The 26,000-nt window shown below is 47.3% G+C and overlaps 1 protein-coding gene across 4 annotated transcripts in view; it reads right to left on the bottom strand.

Moving 5' to 3' along the window:
• Positions 1-26,000, bottom strand: part of ARHGEF10 (Rho guanine nucleotide exchange factor 10) — a 197,701-nt gene that overhangs the window by 39,281 nt on the left and 132,420 nt on the right. For all 4 annotated transcript variants that reach the window (XM_040428536.1, XM_040428538.1, XM_040428539.1 and 1 more), the window contains 6 exons: positions 21,989-22,116; positions 21,764-21,864; positions 16,184-16,305; positions 15,757-15,843; positions 6,352-6,575; positions 3,126-3,283 (listed from right to left, as the gene is read on the bottom strand). In XM_040428536.1, coding sequence (XP_040284470.1) covers positions 3,126-3,283; positions 6,352-6,575; positions 15,757-15,843; positions 16,184-16,305; positions 21,764-21,864; positions 21,989-22,116 — 820 coding nt within the window. The remainder of the gene's footprint in view (positions 1-3,125; positions 3,284-6,351; positions 6,576-15,756; positions 15,844-16,183; positions 16,306-21,763; positions 21,865-21,988; positions 22,117-26,000) is intronic.

Genomic DNA, 26,000 nt, shown 5'->3' with positions numbered 1-26,000 from the left:
ATAGTCTGCTCCCTGCTGCTGTGTGCAGAAAGCACAGAGCAGCAGGGAGAGTGTGAGGTCCTATTCACCCTGATAGAGATCTATCAGGGTGAATAGGACAATGGATGAAAGATCCCAGGTTCTAGCCCCTAAGGGGGTAAATAGGTACTAAATAAAAAGTTAAAAAAAGAAAAAGTAAAAAAAAACAAACACCAAAATATTAAGCTTAAATCACCCCCTTGCCCAATTTTACATATAAAATATATAAACTATAAAAAAAATGACATATCGCCACGGCCGAAAAAGTGCGAACTATTAAAATATTTAAAAATATCTCCTATGCGGTGAACGCCGTAACAGAAAAAAAAAAAAAAGGTTCAATTTGCCATTTTTTGTCACCTTGTCCTGACAAAAATTAGGATCGGACTGTTCTATTATGGTCCAGGCGTTCCATAAAATGTGGAATGCACGCGGCATTTTGGGCGTTTTATTTTTTTCACGTGGTATTGAGTATCGCAATACTTTTTTTTTTATTATACCGTAATTAGATGTATTTTAAATTTGGCGACTAAAAATTTACATTTGGCTCCAAAATTTTTCAGGTAAGGAGCCAATGGCTCCTTTATATATATTTTTTGTCTGGAGCCCTGTGCCCTCATAGACGTTGTTAGACTGCAAAGCGGCAGCAGATTTCACTGTGTCCTCCAATGAAAAGTAGCATACCCTAGCAATCTGCTCAATATGCCTGCTAAATAGACAACCTCATCATAGGAAAATAGGTCAATGCTTATAAAAACAAGCCCTCCAGCTGAAGACAGCACAGCCCTGCTTAGCATGTAGCCTGTGGAGACTCGTTGTAGGCGAGCAATGCAATGGTTTAGCAAAACAAATTATGATGTTAATGGTAATTAACTGGTTAAACAGAAATGGACATGCTTTCACTTTTTTTGCACAAGTTACATTGTTTTGTTCAAAACTGGAGAAAAAAAACAAGGTGACATGGATGAGAGGATTTTCTGTACAGTATATTAAAAAAAAAAGTAGCAGGAACAGCAAATGACTGATTATCTAAACATTTATAAACTTTTTTTTAAAATAATTTATGCCTTTTACCTTCTAAAAACCGGCCCTTTTCTCGAAATTAATAAAATTCTAAATACATTCAAATGTTCATTCCCAATCACTGACCTGAGTAAACCAGTGATCAGCAAACAGTCAATTGCTTGCTTGTTGTTGGCATTACATTGCCTTGTGTAAATGGGGATCTGCTGCCAACAATAAATGTTTATGCCCGAACAATTATACTAATGATCATTCGGTCACATACAGTACTGATGACTGCTCGACGCAAATGGACCAAACGAGCGCCACTTCTAGATGTAAGACTGCTGGGACCCTCACCGACTGATAGAACAGAAGACCCTGTTCCCTCAAGTTGCAAAACGGCCTCCAGAAGCTTGAATGGAGCAGTATGAGTAAGTGTTCTGCTAGACTGTTCAATATATTATGGCACTAATTGACAGAAGCCTTGATTTAGTTTTGTTTTTTATCAGTACAAATCTTTTGGCTTACTGAGATTAACCCCCTTCCTGACTGCCCACTGGGTGTATACGTCCTATCTGCACATGTCCTGAGCAGATAGCACGTATATACACATGCAGGCAGCACTTTGATCCCAGTGCTGATCATTGCTGGGATTAAAGGAGTTGTCCGAGTTATATTTTTGTTCTTTGTATGTTTCTAACTAATCAAATGTAACAGCTATACCATGCACTTACTGCATTTGTAGTTGCTCCTTTCTCAGATTTCACTGAGGGTCACATGACCTGTGATGTCAGCCTCTCTCCCTGCTCTGATGTTTGGTGCACAAGCCTGAGAGAGCAGATATGAGTCTGTACACGAGACGTCACTGTGCTGGTCATGCCCCCCTGCCCCGGCTGAGCTGCTGCTGTCTGCCCCTTGGCTCCCTCCCACTGGATAATTCAGAAAAGATTACCCCTTCAGGAGCACAGACTCAGGGCTGAAGGCTTTACTGAGTAGCTGCAGGCAGTGAGGAGACAAATGCTGGGCTCAGGAGCTGACAGACTAGAGGCGTTCTGCAGAGCATTGCACAAGAACAGGTAGGGGGACGATCCTGTGTGTATCAGCAGTGTCATTGTACAGCTGGGACTTGTAGTCCTACACATACAACATGCTGCTGAGTATCCCAGCAGGCAGACATGTCACTCAGGGCAGACTTATTCACTCCCTTTGCAGAGATTGTTGTTATTGCAGGTAAACAAAGGGCCAGAAGAGAACCAGGGAAATGAGGAAATATATATTTTTTACCTAAAACTTGCTTCGCTCAGTTATATATTGCTGCCCATAAGATTTACAGTGATATATATATATATATATATATATATTTATTTTCATAACTCGGACAACCCCTTTAAAAGATCCCACTCCTGCAATCTAGCAGGAGCAGGTCGGGTCCCGGCTGACAGACACAAGAGAGGACAGGAGCGGTTTACTACCGCTTCTGCCTTCTCTTGTGACGGGAGGAGAGTGGTACCTGAGCACAAGGTGGAGAGAGCAGGAAGTGGCAGAGCTGCTTCCTCTGTTAGTCCCAGCAGTCAGCTCTGCCTGAGTGTCATGCTCCCAGAGGGGGATGCCCCAGTTACAGTGTTAACAGTGAGAGAAAAAAAAAGTAAAAAATAAAAAATAAGTTGGTGTCCTCCAGAGGTCTTTTAATGTGCCAAAATAATAATAATAAAAAATTAAAAATGCAGTCGCTGACAGTCACCATAGTCGCCCCGTTCGCTCAAACCTATACATGGTTATATATGAAAACGATCGTCACAAAACAGGGAAACCATTGCAATAATTAATTTGTGTCATTTTTAATATTTAAAAAATAAAAGGCTATATTTTAAAAAATTACTTTTTAATAATAATTAGCGGTTTTCCGCCAAATTAAACCTAAATTAAAAAAAAAAAAAAAAAAGGTAAAAAAATTTAAAAATAATAAAAAAATTCTAATAAAAAGTCCTAAGTGTCAAGAGGTGAATGCTGTACTCTGTATCTTACAGCATAATGCATATACCGTTTAGTAAATTTACAGAAATAGTCCATCGACAAGTACTGTACTTATAGTTGAAATTTACCTTCCATCTTTGAGTAGACCGCAAGACTGCCATTCACCAGTCCTGCATACAAGTTTCGTGGGATGCTAGCAAGACTCATGACGGTGGCTTTTTCTGGAGTGAAGAAGTGCTGCAGTCGAACCTTTTTTGAACCTTGGCTACTTTTATAAACGCATATACTGGAGAAAAGAGAGATGGAAGTTGTTATCTCTGCAGAACCTTTCTGATCAGATACAAGTGTTTGACCAGTAGCTGTGTATGTGCATGGCAAAGACCTGTCAGCTCTCCTGTCTCTCCTATGCCTGTACGGTCATAAATGCCGGCCGTCAGCCTGACAAAAACCACTGCGTGCTGCGGTATTTGTCCAGCTAAAAGCAGCCATTTATGTTGGAAACTGGCCGGATAACCATCGGATCCTATAACAGTCCATGTCTGGGCCTGTCCAGCAATGCTGCATATGGTGAACCCTGGCAGGCTTTTCTCTGTCAGAACAGCCTGCTGGATTTCATAACTCTACCTTAGAACGCCGTTTCATACCGTACCTCTATTATTCTTCATAAATGTGTGAATAAATAACATCTGGGTGTTGGGGGTGTGCACATACATTGTGGGGTACTAGCCAATCAGTGCTGCCATTGCCAGTCTGTATAGAGACACGCCCTTTTTGACAATGGGAATGCCCAGTTGTCATGTTAAAGGGATTTTCCAAGGCATTTGAACTGGTGATCAGTATCTGATCGGTGGGTTCCAACATCCGGGACCCCCGCTGGTCAGTTATTTGAGAAGGCAACGGCACTCACAGTAGTGCTGCAGCTTTCTGTACATCGGCTGTGCTTGGTATCTCAGCACTTCAATGGGGATGAGCTGCGCCTAGGCCATGTGACCGATAAACGCGACGTCGCACTGCCTAGACAAAGCTGCGAGAAGGGCGTGACGTTACGGTGAGCGCTAATGCCTTCTCAAACAGCTGAATGGCAAGGGGCCCGGGTGTTTGACCCCCACCATTCAGATAATGATGACCTATCCACAGATAAACCCAGAGACACGTCACGAGAGGTGACAAGTCCTCAACAACTCAAGTTCATTATACTGTACAATAAGCAATACAATGTATTTAAAGGGGATATCCCATGGCAAATGTAAAAAATAAAAATCAGACAGCATAAAGTACATGCCAGTCTCTTTATAACAAAGCTAGAACCAGCCCTGTACCTCACATACAGGTGAAACTTGAAAAATTCGAATATCGTGCAAAGTCCATTTATTTCAGTAATGCAACTTAAAAGGTGAAGCTAATATATGAGATAGACTCATTACATGCAAAGCGAGATATGTCAAGCCTTTATTTGTTATAATTTGGATGATTACGGCTTACAGCTTATGAAACCCCAAAGTGACAATCTCAGATCCCCTTTGCTCAGGGGGTATGGATTAATTAGCTGACTAGAGTGTGACACTTTGAGCCTAGAATATTGAACCTTTTCACAATATTCGAATTTTAAGATGCATTAATGCAATTCCTTTTCATTTGCATTACTGAAAAAAATGGACTTTTGCATGATATTCTAATTTTTTGAGTTTCACCTGTATATCCAGAGATCTCCCCATTCATTGCTCTGCTGACTTATATCAAGCTGACAGCTCAAGGGGGAGTGTCTCTTCTGCTGCAGCTAAGGGGGCGTGTCTCAGCTCTCCCTATCACAGCTCAGGAGGCAGTTGAAGGATGAAACTGAGCATGTGCGGCCATCTCAGTGAGCTGGTCAAAGAAATAAAAAAAAACAGCATGTGGCGCTACAGATACATTTTATTGACTACCTCAGTGGCTATGCAAAATGTTTAATTACATGCAAAACACAAAAGAATTCAGATCCAGGTGCTGGTTTGAAAACTGGAGATTATTTTTCCTGGGACAACCCCTTTGAGCAGTTACTGGACTTCTGATGTGGAATAACGAACTATGGAATTGAGTAATTCGACACAAAAAAAAAAAAAAATGTTTTGCATCGAGGATTCGTTTGAGTCATGTGACCATGGAGCACGAGTGAAGCACTGCTATTACCCGTACCGTGCTGCACTTTCCTCCTGACGTAAACGTGCACTATGACCTGACGCAGTGTGACGCGCGGGGAGAAGAAAATGGATGAGCTGTGGAGTGGCGTCCCTACAGGAGAGGTAAGTATTGTATTTCACTGGCGTGGGGACATGGCTAGGAGGGGAAGATGGTGGCACTGGGGGAGTGGGGCTGATGAGTTTTTATAAAGAAAAACATTCTTTAATTCGTTTTTTGTTATAAGAGTACTCGATTAATCAATAGAATACTCGCTTACAAAAATAGTCGATAGCTGCAGCCCTACAACAAACGTAAAATATGACATACATAAAAATGAAAGGTTGTAAGACCTATCCCCGAGCCTTCTTATCTGCTAGGCAGAATCTTTCAACGACAATATGTGCCCGAGATCCCACTTCTATTATGACACACCAAACATAATAAGGTGATGATGGGTGTAATTGCACTATAGTGGCATCAGCAGGAAGACAAAACGAAATCAAACATACATATACAGTATATTCTGGATATATGTACTTAAAGGGGCTGTCCCATGACAAAGGATAGGGCATAAGTGTCTGATTGGCGGGGATCAGACTGCTGGGGCCCACACTAATCGGGAGAATTACGCGTTTCCTTTTTATCTCTGTAGAAATACTAGAGATAGCAGAGTAATTGGCTGTAGTCCCATAGAGTTAACAGGGGCAGCGTTGTGCATGCTTGACTGCTGGTCCGAATGAGGGAACACCTAGCCCCCGTTCTCATGAACAGCGGATTCCCCAGTGGTTAGACCCCCACAATCAGACACTTACCACCTTATCATGTGGGTGGAGGATACTTATTTGTCATGGGACAACCCCTTTAATTAGCATGTTATCGCTATTATATACTGCTTTATGGGATCGTTTTTTGTAGCTACTAATACTAGAGAGTTGTGATATCAGACATCTGGAGTATTAATATGCATGTACATGGTATAAATACTGGTATCTAGGCAACCAGAGGCGTTAAAATCCGCTGACGTCAAGTTCTTACCATTTCTTTAATTAGCCTTAAATCTGTATCGTAAGGCCTTCAAGATGGTATTACTTTTGGCAGGAATATCTATAAAACCGAAAGATCAGCTTGTGGCTCCTAATGTAATGTGTCATATCCCCTCTGACCACCACAAGACACATGCCCATGGATAACACTTACCTTCCTTCCTCCATGCCCAGGCAGACTGTGGGCACATCTGGTGCTCGGGTAGAATCACACTCGGTATCTGGGACATCACTTGATAGTTTGTGTCTTTCCTCCTCGGGGACGTACGCCATGCACAGTATGCGGGACTCTACGTTGAAACATTCTATCACCTTTGGGCTACGGTTGTGAAGTGAAACAACGGCGATCTGCCCCATCTGATTAGTGCAGCTGCCAATCTAAGAGGCAACAAACAAAAAGCCAGGCGTGATGTCCACAGCATGGGAGGGCGATAAATCAGTCATTCGCAGTTACGTGTCTGTACATAGAGCGTCCCAGTGGACTAACACAGAATGAAAGCGGCACCTACTGATCCTTCTAAATGTGATGCTTTCAAGTTTGGTTCTCTCCAGTGTCACCTCCAAGCAGTGCGGTAGAAGCTCAGGGAAAAGCTGTTCCCGCACAGACTCCCTGAGCTCTCCCCTTTGACATGGGCACAGTGACGACATAGCATATGGATCCCTGCTCAGTGGTACGTACAATTAAATGCAGCAATCATCAGATTGTACCTATGATCATCCCCATAGAGTTCACATATTTTCAGTAGCACATCTCCTGTTTGATTTTTTTTTGCCCACATAAAAGATGCAATCAATAATCAAAGTATTTGCGAGGTTGATCACTGGGCAGTGATTGTCCTATCATAGGTCCATATAAAATGCCTTTAAAGGGGTTGTCAGCGCTTTTACTATTGACGACCTATCCTCAGGATAGGTCATTGAAATCAGATGGGTGGGGTTCGACACCCGGTACCCCCGCCGATCAGCTGTAATGAGGACAAAGCGTGCACGTGCAGTCTCTTCTCCCTTCCTGTCCGCTGCTGCTGTCTATTCTTTGCCATAGACCGCAGCGGTGAGCAGGAAGAGAGACGGGAGACAGCACATGCGCACGCTGTCTCCTCATACAGCTCATCGACGGGGTTGCTGGGTGTCGGACACCAACCGATCTGATATTGATGACCTAAGGATAAGTCATCAATATTAAAAGCCCGGAGAACCCCTTTAACAATTCGGCAATAACAATAAGGAATTGTTCTACCCAATCATAGAGAAAGCTTTACAGTCATAGAGTTACAGCTGTGTGGTCCTCTCTATCTCCTATACAAGCTGGGACCATGCTGAAGCATCAACCCTTTCACTACCCTCCATCCCTGCAGTAACCCCCGTCATTGCCCTAAACCACATTAACTCCTTTACTGTTCTAGACAACTAGGGGTGGTCACAATAACTCAATCAGCACCCTAGGCTACCATGGATAATAAAATAAACCCTCTAGATTACGACGCATGTGGACATTAACCCCCTTCACTCGTCTAGACTAATAACAATATTTACAGTAACCCTTTCACTGCCCTAGACCACCAGTGATACTGGCCACAATGTATATTGAGATTAAGACCTTTACTGCCCCAGATCACCAGGGATGCGCTCATTAATCTCTTCATTGCAGACCACCAGATCTATTGAAGGTACATGGACTCTGTTTAATATTGTCTGTCTGGATGTTATGTGGCTCTGTATATTAGGCTGCTTCACAGCTAATATAGCGGTATGTTAATATTGTATTACCCATTTTAACAGTGCCCTGGTGCCCAAATGTCCTGTGGACTAGCTACAAAGGCTTAAAGGGAACACCGTTTGTCTCCCTCATGCTAGACCACTATATCTCACACATTATTGATGAATAAAGCTCTGATGTGATGGTCTTAATGTCTGTGGGCACGGTGTCGATCCAAATCCCCAATCCTGACTAGCTAACACGGTAGTAGTAGTGTATACATATGGAGATTGCATCCAAGGTCTCTGTGACAAGAAAACATCTGACATCTGCAAGCAGAACAGCAGCGCAGACAATTCCTTTAATCCTGTCAGTGGCAAGGACATATATGATACATCAGGACTTTACAAGACTGGCACAACTGAAATCTAAAGGATACAGCTGATAGATTCAGTTCAGAGTCGAGGTTCAGAGAGGAAGCTGCTTGTGACTTAAAGGGAATGTGTCAGCAGAAAATGACCTATTGTTTACATCATGTTTTTACGTTAAACAGATTTTTTTTTTAGTTTTTGTAACTATATAAAAATAAAAAATCATTAAGTTGTCGCACTGGGTATAATACTATGTTGAGACTTCCTGTTCTGTACAGGTAACTTTTGAGTAACCATTGCATTATCATCACAGACAGAATCACAATGAAAGATATCACCTCTCTATGGATAACACACAATCACAACTGGTGATATTCGTTAATTTCTAACGATAATTTGTTTTCCCTTAGTCCTAACAGTGGCACAAATGGGGTATTCTGCCCCTGTGGACTGGTTAGGACAGGTGGAAGTTTAATGAACAAATAAAAAAACACCGGCATGCACACGCCCTCCCTGCCCCCAATAAAGAGGGGTGTGACCCTCCAAAGAATGTGTAATTACAAGTAGACAAACATAATCATAATAACATAGGGGGGGGGGGGGGAATTTGTGTGCCACTGTTAGGACTAAGGGAAAACAAATTATCGTTAGAAATTAACGATTCCCTTACGTCCTAACCAGTGGCACAAATGGGGATTTAGCAAGTAGAAACCCCCATGGGAGGGTCCTCATGCCTGGCGGAAGATAACACTGTCCGGCCAAATGAGGAATAACTATGTATTCTGGTATCCACTCTATAGTGTGAGATAAAAGTGGAGTGAGAACTCCAAGAAGCTGACTTACAGATCACATCCAATGGGATCGAGCTTCTCTCTGCAAAAGAAGTGGCCACTGCTCGAGTAGAGTGGGCCCTTACAAATTCAGGGGGCTCCGAGCCCTGAGACATATAAGACTCCCGAATTGCCTCTTTAATCCAACGACTGATGGAGGGCTTAGAGGCTTTCCTCCCCTTATGGGTACCGGAAAAAAGGATAAGGAGGTTTTCATCCTTCCTAAATACCTTGGAGCGTTCCAGGTAAATCCTAAGACATCTCGCAATATCGAGGGTATGGAGCCCTCTTTCCTCAGAGGAGGGGGGTGGAGCCAAAGTTGGTAGGGAGATCACCTGATTGATATTGTCAAAGGAAGGAACCTTTGGGATGAAGGTAGGTAGAAATTTTAGAAGTACCCGATCCTGTAGGAACTTTGTATATGGCTCAAAGGCAGAAAAAGCCTGGAGTTCCCCAACTCGCTTTGCAGAGGTAACAGCTAACAAGAAGGTGATCTTCCAGGTCAGGAACCTGAATCCCGCCTCCTCTAGGGGCTCAAAGGGGGGAGATGATAACCCCCTGAGCACGACCGACAAATCCCAGGCCGGGATAGGTCTGATTACTGTAGGCTTTAATCTTGAGGCTCCCTTCAGGAATCTCTTGATAAGGGGGTCTTGAGAAATAGCTCTGTTTAGACAAGCAGAGATAGCTGAAATCTGCACTTTAAGGGTAGCTGGTGATAGCCCCCTGTCCAGACCGTCCTGAAGAAATTGGAGGATCATCGGGATGGAAGCTTCAGCGGATCTTTGCTGATGTCTTGTACACCAGGATGAAAAGATCTTCCAGATTCTGGAGTAGGCCTTATTGGTAGCTTCTGATCTGGAGTGCTCCAGGGTTCTCAAGACAGACCCCGATAGCCCTTCTATCCCTGGAAGGGACTGATCAACCTCCAGGCCGTCAGGTTGAACATTTGAAGATTTGAGGAGACCTGGGTGCCCCCCGACACCAGTACTCTCTCTGGGGGAAGCCTCAGAAATTGACCCCGACTCATCTGTAAGAGTTGGGTAAACCAAGCTCTTTTCGGCCAGTATGGGATAATGGCGATAACTGACGCTTGGTCCTGCCTGATCTTCATCAAGACCCTTGGTATCAAGGAAATTGGAGGGAAGATGTAGGCCAGCCTGAACCTCCATGGGATTGACAGTGCATCTATTGCCACCGGGTTGTCCTCCCTGTAAAGGGAGCAATACTTCTCCACCTTGGTGTTGAACCTCGTTGCCATGAGATCGATCTCTGGCATGCCCCACCTGAGCGTTATCTCCTTGAAGACCTCTGGATGGAGTGACCATTCTCCGGTTGGAAGACCTCGGCTCAGACGATCCGCAATCACATTGTGAACTCCGCGAATGTGAACGGCTGATAAGTGGGTGAGGTTCAGTTCTGCCCAATCCAAAATCACACCTATCTCTCTCAGGAGACTTTGTGACCTCGTGCCTCCCTGCTTGTTGATATACAGTACAGCGGTCATGCTGTCTGACTGTACCTTTACTGCCTTCCCTCGAATGATGGGAGCAAAATGAAGAAGAGCTAGTCTGATTGCTCTGATCTCCAGGAGATTCGATGACAATAACCTCTCCTGAGGTGTCCAAGTTCCCTGGACTGTCTTGTCCTGAAGATGCGCACCCCAGCCTACTAGGGATGCGTCTGAAGTAAGTATGATCCAAGAGGGTTGGATCAGGGACTTGCCGTTCATGAGGTGGGACCACCACCTCAGAGAGGATCGGACTTTGTAAGGCAGGGAGAGCACGGAATTGAGTCCCACCGGACTGTGATTCCACTTGGCTAATACTTCCGACTGGAGCGGACGTAAGTGCCATAATGCCCAAGGTACCGCCTCTGCGGTTGAAGACATTAGTCCCAACATCCTCATCCACGTTCGAATCGTTACCTGTTTTGGTACAGAGAGAGAACGGGCTGTTTGTTGCACGGATTGCCTTCTTTCGGGAGTGAGATGAATTGTCATCCTGATTGAATCCACCATGAACCCCAGGAACCTTACCGAGGTGGCTGGTTGAAGTTGGGATTTGTCCCAATTGATTATCCATCCTAACTGATGTAGGAATGTAACAGCCTGTTGGATGTGTTGGGACAGGATCGCTTGGGAAGGAGCTCTGAAGAAGCCAGTCGTCCAGGTATGGAACTATGCTCAGGCCCTGAAGCCTTAGAGCGGCCACCACAGAGACCACTACTTTGGTGAAAGTGTGTGGGGCTGAAGAAATCCCAAATGGGAGGGCCACAAACTGATAATGTTTTAGGACCCCCCCGATGTTTACCGCGATCCTTAAGAATCTTCTGGACCCAGGATGGATGGGAATATGGAGATAAGCATCCTTGAGGTCTAAGGTTGCCAAGAAGTCTCCCGGCATAAGAAGATTGGTCACTGACTGGATAGTTTCCATACGGAACTTCTTTTGTTTTATGAAACGGTTGAAGAACCTCAGATCTATAATCATCCTCCAACCTCCGGTATTCTTGGGTACCAGGAAAACTGGGGAGTAGATACCTGTTCCCCTCTCTTGGAGAGGAACCTCTTCTAAGGCCCCCTTCTGGAAGTATTCTAGCACGTAGGTTTCTAGAATCTTCTGTTTGTTGCTGGGAAGAAGCCTTGTCTGAACAAACTTGTCCAGAGGCAAACTGCTCAAGTCTACAAGGTAGCCATGCGAAATTACACGCAGGACCCAACTGTCCTGGATATGATCCTGCCAACAAGGTAGAAAGTGATGTAGGCGGCCGCCTACGGGAATGTGGGGAGAAGGGAGCCCGAGATCTCCAGTCAGACCGGCTAAATACCAAGAGCCTCGAGGAGGCCCGCAATCAGAGCGCCGAGGACTTCTTGGGGGGTCTAGAACCCCGAGAGGATCTTCCTCCTCTACGGGAACCCCAATTCCTCTGGGGTCTGGGTTGCGGTTCCGCTCTGGAACTATACCCCCTGCCCCGACCACGAAAGGACTGCTGGGGAAGGGACTTGCCCTTCTTGTCCGACAGCCCCTCCATTATGTGGTCAAGCTCTGCACCAAACAGTTTGCCGGGTTCATATGCCATGGCACAGAGGTTATGTTTTGAGGCCGTATCGGCCTTCCAAGGTTTCAACCACAGCGGACGCCTGCCCACGGTTGAAAGGGCCATGGTCTTGGATGCCAACTTCAGTTGTTGTGTAGCTGCGTCACACAAGAAGTCAATGGCTAGGCTGGCCGTCTTACATGAGGCCAGAATGTCGTCCCTAGAAACCCCTTGGTCCAGGTCAGACTGGATTTGCGAAAATCTAGATCTTAGAAAATTCGCCACTTCGGACGAGGAAATTGCGACTGAGGCGGAAGCGGAGGCCGAGGAGTAAGTGCGCCTAAGGGCGCAGTCCGCCTTCCGGTCCATCGGGTCCAGCAAACTTGACCCGTCGTCTGAAGGGATCAGGGTCCTTCTGGATAATTTTGCTATGGCCATGTCCACTTTAGGGACAGGCCCCCAGGATGATACCTGATCCTCTTTAACCGGGAACACCGCCTTGAACCTTTTGGTCAACACTGGACCTTTCTCTGGCTTTCTCCACTCTGTTTTCATCAGAGATAGGAGAGAATCATCCGCTTTAAAGGCCCTAGGCCCCCTAGAGGCAGAGGATGAGGCTTCCCCCGGATCAACGTCCTGGTCCCCCGACCGGACGGATTTTAGTAGTCGCTGGGCCTTCTCCAGCGGGAAAAAATATGCGAAACCATCCTCCTCATCCAAGGAGGAAGAGGCTGAACCCTCTCTCGCCTCCTGAGCCCCCGAGACCTCCATAGCACGATGGGGGGAGGAGGGACGATGACGCTTGGAGACCAGGGCACTCTTCAATTCCTGTATGGAGGCGTTGACCTGGGACATGTTGGACTCCATGTACCCCTTCACCCAATCTACCACGTCGTGGACAGATGGCTCCAGCGGGGGGAGGGTCTTGGCCCTGCAGGATGGGCACCGGGAGAAGTCGTAAGAGTCCTCCAGGACAATCTGACAGTCATGGCACTGCAGGTGGCGCCTTTTGCCCGCGGACTTCCTGCTGGGCTCTCGCTCACCGTCACCGGTAGACGACATGGCTGAAAATTAAGAAGAGACATGAATTTAGCAAAATTTAAGAAGACAAGGCTTAATGGCAAGCTTTAGGATCTTTACCCAGAAGATCCTAGCAAGCTCAATATAATCAGCACAAAGAAGATTTTCAGCACAGAGGTAACAACACTCTAGCACCAAACCACACTCAAGGTTAACAGCAAGCTGCGCTCCAGGAGACTGAACCTGGAGCTTCATACAGTTTAAATAGGGTTGTTGGCGCCAAAAGAGAAAGCCCCGCCCACAAGGGGGCGGGGAAAACCTCTGAGTTTGTATCTTTAAACTAAAAGAACAAACTAAAAAGAAAAAACTTTATATTGAGGACCCAAAGAGGGCCCTGAAAACATCTAAAGGCCCCCCACGGCCTTATAATACGAAAATACACCTCCGGCCAACGATCCGAACGGCCGGAGCGAAAACCCGGAAGTGACGTCACCTGACGTCACTTCCGCAGGATGGCGGCGCCCAGCAAGACATGTGGGACGCAGCCACCGCCGCTCCAGCACGGAAGAAAAGGTAAGCCCCACAGTAGCAGGGCTCTCTGCAAGGGAGGCAAACAGCGGCATAACCGGAGGAGCCCCTCCGCAACAACGGAGGAGCGGAGCAGTTCCCAAGGGAACAAGTAAAACCTTAAGAAATTCAAAATAGAATAAAAAGGGGGGAAACCAACACTCTCTCCACCGCAGGGATGGAGGAGTGCACCACCCGTCCCGTCCTGTCCGCAGGACAGAAAAAAACACATTCTTTGGAGGGTCACACCCCTCTTTATTGGGGGCAGGGAGGGCGTGTGCATGCCGGTGTTTTTTTATTTGTTCATTAAACTTCCACCTGTCCTAACCAGTCCACAGGGGCAGAATACCCCATTTGTGCCACTGGTTAGGACGTAAGAGAATGCAGTTTTAGGCTACTTTCACACTGGCGTTTTGGTTTCCGTTTGTGAGATCCGTTCAGGGCTCTCATAAGCGGTCCAAAACGGATCAGTTTGGCCCCAATACATTCTGAATGGAAAAGGATCCGCTCAGAATGCATCAGTTTGCCTCCGATCAGTCTCCATTCCGCTTTGGAGGCGGACACCAAAACGCTGCTTGCAGCGTTATGGTGTCTGTCTGATGAAACTGAGCCAAACGGATCCGTTCTGACACACAATGTAAGTCAATGGGGACGGATCCGTGTTCACTGACACAATCTGGCACAGTAGAAAACGGATCCGTCCTCCATAGACTTTCAATGGTGTTCAAGACGGATCCGTCTTGGCTATGTTAAAGATAATACAAACAGATCCGTTCTGAGCGGATGCAGACGGTTGTATTATCTGAACGGATCCGTCATGGACAAAACGAGAGTGTAAAAGTAACCTTTCTCTCCAGACCTCGGATCCTGTTGCATCACTTGTCATTCGTTTGAGCCATTTCTGTCTGAGATCAGTTTTTTGCAGACGGAGAAAAAAAGTCCTGCATGTAGTACTTTTTTACAGGCTCAAATGGATGACAACTGATGCAACAGGATCCTTTTTTGTTTTTTACAGGAGCCTGTAAAAAAAACGGATCCTATGCATAAGGGTCTATTCACACGTCCGTAGTTCTGGCTCCGCATTCCTTCCGCAATTTGGGGGAACAGGTACAGACTTATTTATTTCAAAGGGGCCACAAAAGATGCGGACAGCATTCCGCGTGCTGTCCGCACCTGTAGTTCCGTGGCCCCACAAAAAAGATAGAGCATGTCCTATTCTTGTCCGCAAGAACAGGCATTTCTATCATAGGGCCAGCCATGGGTGGGACGCAAAATGCGGAACGCACACGGCCGGTATCCTTGTTCTGTGACTCTGCAATTTACAGACTGCAAAATACTTACGGATGTGTGAATGGACCCTAACTGGTGCAACAGGATCAGTTTTTTTTTACAGGACCCTGGTTTTTTACAGGACCCTGTTTTTTTTACAGGACCCTGGTTTTTTACAGGACCCTGGTTTTTTTTACAGGACCCAGTTTTTTTTTTTCTCTCTTCTTCTGACGGATCAGAAGAACGAAAAGATAAACGGTGATGTGAACTCTGCCTATTTAACATAAAAACTTGATTTAAACAATAGACATTTTGTGTTGATGCCTGATAATATCATCTCTAATCCTGTCCAGAGATGAATCGGAGATATCAGCCTCCAGTGACCCTGGGATGCTGCTGGAATTGGTTCATTTTCCTGCTGTAGTTGTTTTTAAGAACATTATTTTTTTTTACTTCTTACAGCAGATTTTTGATCTCTACAGTTTTGGACGAATAAGGGGTATGCATGAAGTCTGCACATCTTGAACTTTCATTTTTAGGAGGTGTTGTGCGTTCAAGGCTCTGCTTGGGTCAGACTTTTAGCCATTTTTATGCACCACTGTTCAAAGGCACCCAGGAGTGTAATGTGGTATTATCACTACCTATTTTTAATCCATCAGATTTTTTGGCAAGAAATGTGTAAAAACTGTCCTTGCAGCAGAAGGGTTAATTTTTGCAGGGTACAAAGCCCCAGTTACAAATCGGACCCTTTAAAAGGTGTCACTTACCCACAGAAATCCATGATGCACTGAAAGAGTATCAGGATCGTTTTCACTACTGAGATAAGGTTCAGGATTATAGACGGCACATTCAATCTGAAAATAAATCAGGGAAATGCTAATTGGGTCAGAGAACATTACGTCCATACCTGGCTCTATAAATACACTTAAATCCTATACAGTAGGTAACATCAATCATGTGGAAGGTAAGCTACAGCTATTAATAAGGCCAAGCCTGGTGTTATAAATATGGCACCCGACTGTCTGTATGCAGCGTATTTACTGACAAGACCAGATGGACCTGCAGTCTATGTTCTCCCAATGCCAAGTCAAGAAGGAGAGTTACTGAATTTCAAAATATATTCTGAAAAAAGATCTTAGCAGCTCTGTAGATACCAAGGACCCCGTAGAACGGCTGCATCTAAAAGCCACTCACTTTAAATTCCTGCTGCTTAGACATGATCACGGGAAGGTGCTTGACGAGCAAGGGCTGCTTTTCCTTTTTGATAGGGTTTCCCTCATCTTCTAGGCAGAACCAACCCAGCTGGTTCTCCTCTCCTGTGGGAGAAAAGATAAAATATATGTATTCACCATTTCTAACCAGGTAAATAGGGCAGATTTGCAAAAGCCTTTTTGCCAATTTTGTGGCGTTAAAAAGTTGAGTATTACGGCACACCCAATATTTGCGACTTTTTGTGCTTCTTTTTCAAAAGCGCTGAAAAGAGGGGGGTAGGGCATAGCGGGAGGGGCTTGGCCTCTAAGGACCACCAGATTTACTATAATTTACAATGGAATATGGTGTAAAGCAGTGATGCCCAACCTGCGGCCCGCGAAGCCGTGTCATGCGGCCCGCGCAGTGACCGGACTTTATCAGCGCAGGGTGCGCTGCGAACGGCACAGGCAGCAAAGCAATGCTGCCTGTGCCTGCAATCTCCCTGCCCAGCCCCGCCTCCTAGCTAATTTATTCACTGCACTTGCCTCTGTGAAATTGTAGAGAAGCGTCGTAATCTCGCACAGGCGCACTGGCAGAGGCATCGACGTGCGCATGCACAGTCTTCCTGGCCTCTGCCTGTGCGAGATTACGGCGCTTCTCTTCAATTTCACAGAGGCAACGGCAGTGAATAAATTAGCTAGGAGGCGGCTCTGGGTGGGGGGGATATCTGTGGACGACACTGAAGGGGGGGGGGTCTGTGGACGACACTGAAGGGGGGGGGGGTCTGTGGACGACACTGAAGGGGGGGGGGGTCTGTGGACGACACTGAAGGGGGGGGGGTCTGTGGACGACACTGAAGGGGGGGGGGGGTCTGTGGACGACACTGAAGGGGGGGGGTCTGTGGACGACACTGAAGGGGGGGGGTCTGTGGACGACACTGAAGGGGGGGGGGGGGTCTGTGGACGACACTGAAGGGGGGGGTCTGTGGACGACACTGAAGGGGGGGGGTGATCTGTGGACGACACTGAAGGGGGTGGGGAATCTGTGAACGACACTGAAGGGGGGGGGGGGGGGGATCTGTGAACGACACTGAAGGGGGGGGGGATCTGTGAACGACACTGAAGGGGGGGGGGGTCTGTGAACGACACTGAAGGGGGGGGGGATCTGTGAACGACACTGAAGGGGGGGGGGGATTTGTGGACGACACTGAAGGGGGGGGGGATCTGTGGACGACACTGAAGGGGGGGGGGGATCTGTGGACGACACTGAAGGGGGGGGGGGATCTGTGGACGACACTGAAGGGGGGGGGATCTGTGGACGACACTGAAGGGGGGGGGGGATCTGTGGACGACACTGAAGGGGGGGGGATCTGTGGACGACACTGAAGGGGGGGGGGATCTGTGGACGACACTGAAGGGGGGGGGATCTGTGGACGACACTGAAGGGGGGGGAATCTGTGGACGACACTGAAGGGGGGGGGGATCTGTGGACGACACTGAAGGGGGGGGATCTGTGGACGACACTGAAGGGGGGGGATCTGTGGACGACACTGAAGGGGGGGGATCTGTGGACGACACAGAAGGGGGGGGATCTGTGGACGACACTGAAGGGGGGGGATCTGTGGACGACACTGAAGGGGGGGGATCTGTGGACGACACTGAAGGGGGGGGATCTGTGGACGACACTGAAGGGGGGGGATCTGTGGACGACACTGAAGGGGGGATCTGTGGACGACACTGAAGGGGGGGATCTGTGGACGACACTGAAGGGGGGGGGATCTGTGGACGACACTGAAGGGGGGGGATCTGTGGACGACACTGAAGGGCGGGATCTGTGGACGACACTGAAGGGGGGGGATCTGTGGACGACACTGAAGGGGGGGGATCTGTGGACGACACTGAAGGGGGGGATCTGTGGACGACACTGAAGGGGGGGGATCTGTGGACGACACTGAAGGGGGGATCTGTGGACGACACTGAAGGGGGGATCTGTGGACGACACTGAAGGGGGGGATCTGTGGACGACACTGAAGGGGGGGATCTGTGGACGACACTGAAGGGGGGGATCTGTGGACGACACTGAAGGGGGGGATCTGTGGACGACACTGAAGGGGGGGATCTGTGGACGACACTGAAGGGGGGGATCTGTGGACGACACTGAAGGGGGGGATCTGTGGACGACACTGAAGGGGGGGATCTGTGGACGACACTGAAGGGGGGGATCTGTGGACGACACTGAAGGGGGGGGGGGATCTGTGGACGACACTGAAGGGGGGATCTGTGGACGACACTGAAGGGGGGGATCTGTGGACGACACTGAAGGGGGGGGGATCTGTGGACGACACTGAAGGGGGGGGATCTGTGGACGACACTGAAGGGGGGGATCTGTGGACGACACTGAAAGGGGGGGGGGGATCTGTGGACGACACTGAAAGGGGGGGGGATCTGTGGACGACACTGAAGGGGGGGGATCTGTGGACGACACTGAAGGGGGGGGGATCTGTGGACGACACTGAAGGGGGGGGGATCTGTGGACGACACTGAAGGGGGGGGGATCTGTGGACGACACTGAAGGGGGGGGGGATCTGTGGACGACACTGAAGGGGGGATCTGTGGACGACACTGAAGGGGGGGATCTGTGGACGACACTGAAAGGGGGGGGGGGGTCTGTGGACGATACTGAAAGGGGGGGGGGTCTGTGGACGACACTGAAAGGGGGGGGGGTCTGTGGACGACACTGAAAGGGGGGGGGGTCTGTGGACGACACTGAAGGGGGGCGGGATCTGTGGACGACACTGAAGGGGGGGGGGATCTGTGGACGACACTGAAGTCATCACATACTGCACTACATACATTACACACATGTATACATCTCATGCCCCCTTACAGTAATAATGCTAAGATATGTGCCCTCTTCACAGACTTAATGCCCAGATATGTGCCCCCTCACAGTAGTTATGCCCAGATATGTGCCCCCTCACAGTAGTTATGCCCAGATATGTGCCCTCTCACAGTAGTTATGCCCTGATATGTGCCCTCCTCACAGTAGTTATGCCCTGATATGTGCCCTCCTCACAGTAGTTATACCCTGATATGTGCCCTCCTTACAGTAGTTATGCCCTGATATGTGCCCTCCTCACAGTAGTTATGCCCTGATATGTGCCCTCCTCACAGTAGTTATGCCCTGATATGTGCCCTCCTCACAGTAGTTATACCCTGATCTGTGCCCTCCTCACAGTAGTTATGCCCTGATATGTGCCCTCCTCACAGTAGTTATGCCCTGATATGTGCCCTCCTCACAGTAGTTATGCCCTGATATGTGCCCTCCTCACAGTAGTTATACCCTGATATGTGCCCTCCTCACAGTAGTTATACCCTGATATGTACCCTCCTCACAGTAGTTATACCCTGATATGTGCCCTCCTCACAGTAGTTATACCCTGATGTGCCCCCTCACAGTAGTTATGCCCAGATATGTGCCCTCCTCACAGTAGTAATGCTCACACGTGCCCCCTCATAGCGTTTGCATTCCTTTCTGGCAAAGCTACCTGGTTCCGGCCCGCGAAATTTATACCAAGTCTAGTGCGGCCCTCAGACGAAAAATGGTTGGGCACCACTGGTGTAAAGTATAGTTGAATTCTAGACCAGCTCATAGCTGGTGTACGTTTCAAATTCTGGCGCACGACTGCCAGACTATGCACCAAATTTCTGGCAGCGCATTGTACACTAATGGACTTTAGGGAATTAGATTGGTGGTGGTCAAACTCCTGGGCCTCCAGCGATCACAAGATCTACCCCACACTCTATGGGACTGCTGGAAATAGCCAAGCACTGTACTTTGCTACCTCAGGCATTCCCATAGAAAATGAATGTAGAATGTAGTATTTACCGTTCACTGCACCCTGCTATCTCCAAGAAAATTAATGGAGGGGCACATTGCATGCTTGACCACCTGTGTTATTCACTTCAGTGTATGTGACCCACATTCTCATGATAGGTGAGGGTCCTAGCGGACAGACCCCACCAATGTAATAGATATCCCCTATTCAATGACATGATAGGCGATAACTTCTCATAACCAGAATAGCTCTTTAAGCCACAGGCAGACTCTGCAGAGAACCTCCTTGAGAATGAGGATCAGCTACAGTACCTTGAAATCCAATATTACTGATCCTTCTCCCACATGCACTCTCCTGTTGGTGACAGCTAGGACTCCCCCACACACATTCGTCGGTCAGCCACTCCTGCCAACATTGCAGGCTTGCTAACATTTGCATCTCCTTCTCTCCCCCTCTTAGATACTATACCACCATTAATTCCTGCCTGTGCACAAATCTACTACCTAGTTAGCTGTTAGAGGACAGGGGGTGCTTACTGCACATCTGGAGGTAATGACTGGCAAGGTCAATGGGCATCTGTCAGCAGATTTGTATCTATGAACTGGCTGAGCTGTTACATGTGCGCTCGGCAGCTGGAGGCATCTGTGTTGGTCCCATGGTCATATGTGCCCGCATTGCTAAAAAACATGATGCTTTAATATATGCAAATGAGCCTCTAGGAGCAACGGGGGAGATGCCTTTACACCGAGAGACTCTGCTCTCTCTGCAACTGCTGTGCCCTCTGCATATATTACAATTTTTCTCTTCAATGTGGACACATATGAACATGGGACCAACACAGATGTCTTCAGCTGCCAAGTGCACATGTAACAGGTCAGCCAGTTTCATAGGTACAAATCTGCTGACAGATGCCCTTTAATGGGCACTGTGGCTGGCAAAGTTATAACGGCATAGTAGCTGGGCAACAAAATGTAGTAACATCAGATGTGACATAGGCTTCTGCCTCATTTTACATTCTACCTGAGACAATATTGCACCAAAGACACGAACAGTAAACTGCTCTTTTTTTAATCTTAGGAATTTCTTATCATCTGGCACATCCTACAGCGCAAATAGTATAAATTGAGGCATTATATATACAGCTCTATTAAATCTATCTATAGAACAAATAAATGTTAAAAGGGTTTTCCAAGACTTTAATACTGATAACCTATCCTTAGGTAATCAGTATCTGATCGGTGGGAGTCCGACACCCAGGACCCCCCCCCCCCGATCAGCTGTTTGAAAAGGTAGCGGCACTCCTGTGAGCGCCACAGCCTTCTCTCTGCTCACCAAGCACAGTGTCGCACAATGTATAGCGGCTGTACTTGGTATCACGCACAACCCTATTCACTTCTATGGGGCTGAGCTGCTACTAGACCATGTGACTGAAGAACGTGTGGTCACTGGCCTAGGAAAAGTTTACGAGTAGGTCACGGCGGTATTACAAGCGCTGCTGTCTTCTCAAACAGCTGTTCTGCAGGGGTCCCACTGTTCAGATACGGATGACCTATGCTGAGGATGGGTCATTAGTATTGAAGTCTCGGAAAACCCCTTTAAGAATAAACTGACAGGTGCGACCAACACAATCCATACTTCCTAACTTTTCATGTGGGAAATTGCCCGCTGCTTAAGTGCCCGTGGAGTAACGCTGAATTACTTTCAGGAACATGAAAGGCTTCTTCCACCATTACTGTATGACTTACCAAGAGCTAGTTTCGCCATCTGTAAATTATTGATCCAAGACTGCTTTGCAGCAGGAGTAAAAGTATTAAAGACCGCGGTAAAGAAAGTGGGTCGTCCTGATCTGAAACACATTTCAAATGGAGGATAAAAGGAATACGCATGACTGAAATAGTTACAGTGCCTCGAAATTTATGCTGTGTATGAACACCATGGCCGAAAAATCATCAAAAACAAATGCCACTGACTTGTCGTGCTTGCCAGGAAGCTGGAGCTGAATTCTGCAGCGGTCTGCGGCTCGAATTTCATTCTCTTTCCTCAAGATCAGTCTTTGTAAGCCTGAAGACCAGTCCTGGGCCACTGTAGGATTCAAGTTCTAAAACACAACAAAAACAGGATCAAAGACTATATCTCAGTTCACCAAATGGGCCGTGGCCCCTCCTGGACCCATTATTTCATGTATGTAGAGACACTGACAACTCGGATTTACACAAGACGACCATTAGTTGACTGGCTTACAACTATTCAGTAAAACACATGGGACAAATTTACTCTGAATGGAAAAAACGTCAATGAGGCCTGTATTAATAATAAAAACATGCTAAATATCAAGACAACCGCAAAATTACCATTTATTAATGTTTTCCATTTACGTTTCCACTCTGTAGGCATTTCATTAAAGACATAGAACATTAGAAATATACGCTCAACGTAAAATAGGTTTTTGCTGTGTGATATTAATGTGTGCCTGAACAACACTATTAATATTGTACCCTCTGAGGATATGCCCTATAAGGATATATGGAGGTTATAGATGGGTCTCCAATCCATTAGGCACTGAAAGGAACCACTAAGAAAGAGTGGCACACGCTCTGGCCATCCATGTTCCCTTTAAGCTCCCATGCCTGCCGTGCACTGTTTACCCTGCATAGCGGTACCCTGGACCCCTACCGTGCAGCACAGTGCCGGAAGGAAAACTGGCATGCAGAACTAAACCAGAATTGCAGCCCTTCTGTTCTTCGGATTGGTGGAGTCCCAGAGGTTGGATGACATCACTTTATAATACTGGAATTTCCCTTTTAAAGCAGGGATGCCCAACCTGTGGCCCTCCAGCTGTTGCAAAACTACAACTTCCATCATGTCTGGACAGCCTTCAGTTATCAGGGAATGCTGGGAGTTGTAGTTTTGCAACAGCTGGAGGGCCGCAGGTTGGGCATCCCTGCTTTAAAGCAATACTGTCCGTAGGATGTGATATTCTTAACCATCATTCCGAGAGCACACAGCTTAGACCACGTTCTCATCACGGCTAGTCATTTTCATTATTCTGCTCCCTCAGCAAAACCAAAGTCACATGCGTGCTCGATTCAGCACCACAACTGAAATCAAGGGAGCGGAACATACCCTATTGACTATAATAGGGTCTCCTCGGTTCTCATTCAGGCGTCTGCTTATTTGTACATGCAGGACTTCTGTCCACTCTTTGTGACAGATTCTGTGATGGAGACCCCCAATGAAGCATACAACACAGATGTGAACATTGCCTTAGAGCAGTGTTCCTCAACTCCAGTCCACAGGGCTCACCTGGTGGTCGTGTTTTCAGGATTTCCTTAGTATTGAGCAGGCGATATAATTAGTGTCAATGCCTCGGGACTTACCTCAGGTGTACATTCTGGGGGATATTCTCAAATCATGACCGGTAGGTGGGTCCTGAGGACTGGTGTTGGGGAACACTGCCTTAGAGGAAGCAGCCATATAAAATAATTATTGTACATGGTCGCCATGCAAAAAATATGACATTTCGCACTGCAGCACAGTTTGTTGGTGAACATGCAGGACAGCAGTGGGGAGATGTACATGGACCCCAAGATTTCTATAAATTGGCCTAATCTGAGGAGCTTGCAGAAGGTCTGCCAGACGGAGACAGGTGACTTTCTCCTAACTCCCTCTATGCTCTGACTGAGGAAAAGCTGAGCCCAGTCTCTGGAGAAAAGTTTATTTTGTGAAAAGGAGAAGATGTAAAGTGATAGGAGGCTTGGCTCAGATGTTACATGGCATTCATACTGTCACACCGTGTACCTCCTCAGATATAGTCAGTCTGGTAACCAAGACACACACTTTCCATAGGAGTCTATGACAGCCTGTCTGTAAGTAGCATTCTAGACTACTCAGTCAAATTTGGTGCAGGAAGGCTCCATGAGATGTCAACCATCACAAACATGCTCCAAATGATTCTGATTCTTCATTGTGGTCAATTTGTTCTACTGAAAGGCTATTCTAACACCAACTACCAGGCTGATCTCACCCCCGCTAACAATTCTTAGGCAACTTCCCCTCTTAAAAAAATATTTTTGGTTAGGACTTGAAAATGTCACTTGTTTCATAAAAGATTAGGAACATGTAGAATAAAAATGCCTAGGTAAGTTTTTGCATTAAAGTTGGGGTTGTCTCACTTGAGCAAATGGGATATACCATGTAGAGAAAGTTAATACAAGGCATTTACTAATGTATTGTTACTGTCCATATTGATTCCTTTGCTGGCTTCGTTCATTTCTCCATTACATTATACACTGCTGCTTTCCATGGTTATGACCACCCTACAAGCCATCAGCGGTGGCCGTGCTTGCTTACCATAGGAAAAAGCACCGGCCTCTCTCGTGGCCGGGACAGTGGGGTCGAGCATAGGCTAGTGCTTTTTCCTACAGTGTGCAAGCACGACCACTGCTGCTGGATTGCAGGATGGTCCGTAACCATGGAAACGAGCAGTGTATAATTTGATGGAAAAATAAATCCAGCAAGCAAAGGAAGCAATATACACAATCGCAATACATTAGTAAGCGCCTTGTATTAAGTTTCTCTACATAATAAATGCTATTTGCCGAACTGCAACAACCCCTTTAACCCCTTCCTGACCTATGACGTACTACTACGTAATGGGAACCACTGCCTTCCCGCAATTTGACGTAATAGTACGTCATAGTGATTGCACGGGCAATGGAACGGTGAGCGCGCGATCACTGCAGGGGCCCAGCAGTCCAAGGTAGCCAGGCCCCTGCTGTATCCACTGGCATCGCTGTAAAAGCCGATGCCGGCAGATTAACCCCTTCTATGCCACGGTCCGTGCTGACCGCGACATAGAAGGGGTTTGTGTCGGGTGAGTGATCGCTGCTGTGGCGGGGACCCGATGCGTCACAAGTAGAGTTGAGCGAACACCTGGATGTTCGGGTTCGAGAAGTTCGGCCGAACTTCCCGGAAATGTTCGGGTTCGGGATCCGAACACGATCCGAACTTCGTCCCGAACCCGAACCCCATTGAAGTCAATAAGGACCCGAACTTTTCGGCACTAAAAAGGCTGTAAAACTGCCCAGGAAAGAGCTAGAGGGCTGCAAAAGGCAGCAACATGTAGGTAAATCCCCTGCAAACAAATGTGGATAGGGAAATGAATTAAAAAAAAAAAAAAAAAAAAAAAGACACAATATAAATTGGACAGAGGTCCCATAGCAGAGAATCTGGTTTCACGTCAGCAGAGAATCAGTCTCTTCATGCCATAGCAAAGAATCTGGCTTCATGTCAGCACAGAATCAGTCTCTTCATGCCATAGCAGAGAATCAGGCTTCACGTCACCCACCACTGGAACAGGCCACTGTCACACATTTAGGCCCCGGCACCCAGACAGAGGAGAGCGGTCCCGTAACAGAGAATCTGGCCTTATGTCAGCGCAGAATCTGTCTTCATGTCATAGCAAAGAATCAAGCTTCACGTCACCCACCACTGGAACAGGCCACTGTCACACATTTAGGCCCAGGCACCCAGTCAGAGGAGAGAGGTCCCGTAACAGAGAATCTGGCCTGATGTCAGCACAGAATCTGTCTTCATGTCATAGCAGAGAATCAGGCTTCACGTCACCCACCACTGGAACAAGCCACTGTCACATATTTAGGCCCCGGCACCCAGTCAGAGGAGAGAGGTCCCGTAACAGAGAATCTGGCCTTATGTCAGCGCAGAATCTGTATTCATGTCATAGCAGAGAATCAGGCTTCACGTCACCCACCACTGGAACAGGCCACTGTCACACATTTAGGCCCAGGTACCCAGGCAGAGGAGAGAGGTCCCGTAACAGAGAATCTGGCCTTATGTCAGCGCAGAATCTGTCTTCATGTCATAGCAGAGAATCAGGCTTCACGTCACCCACCACTGGAACAGGCCACTGTCACACATTTAGGCCCCGGCACCCAGACAGAGGAGAGCGGTCCCGTAACAGAG

The sequence above is a fragment of the Bufo bufo genome, chromosome 4 (assembly GCF_905171765.1).
Source record: "Bufo bufo chromosome 4, aBufBuf1.1, whole genome shotgun sequence".
Classification (NCBI taxonomy): Eukaryota; Metazoa; Chordata; class Amphibia; order Anura; family Bufonidae; genus Bufo; species Bufo bufo.
This window is presented reverse-complemented; position numbering and strand designations above follow the sequence as displayed.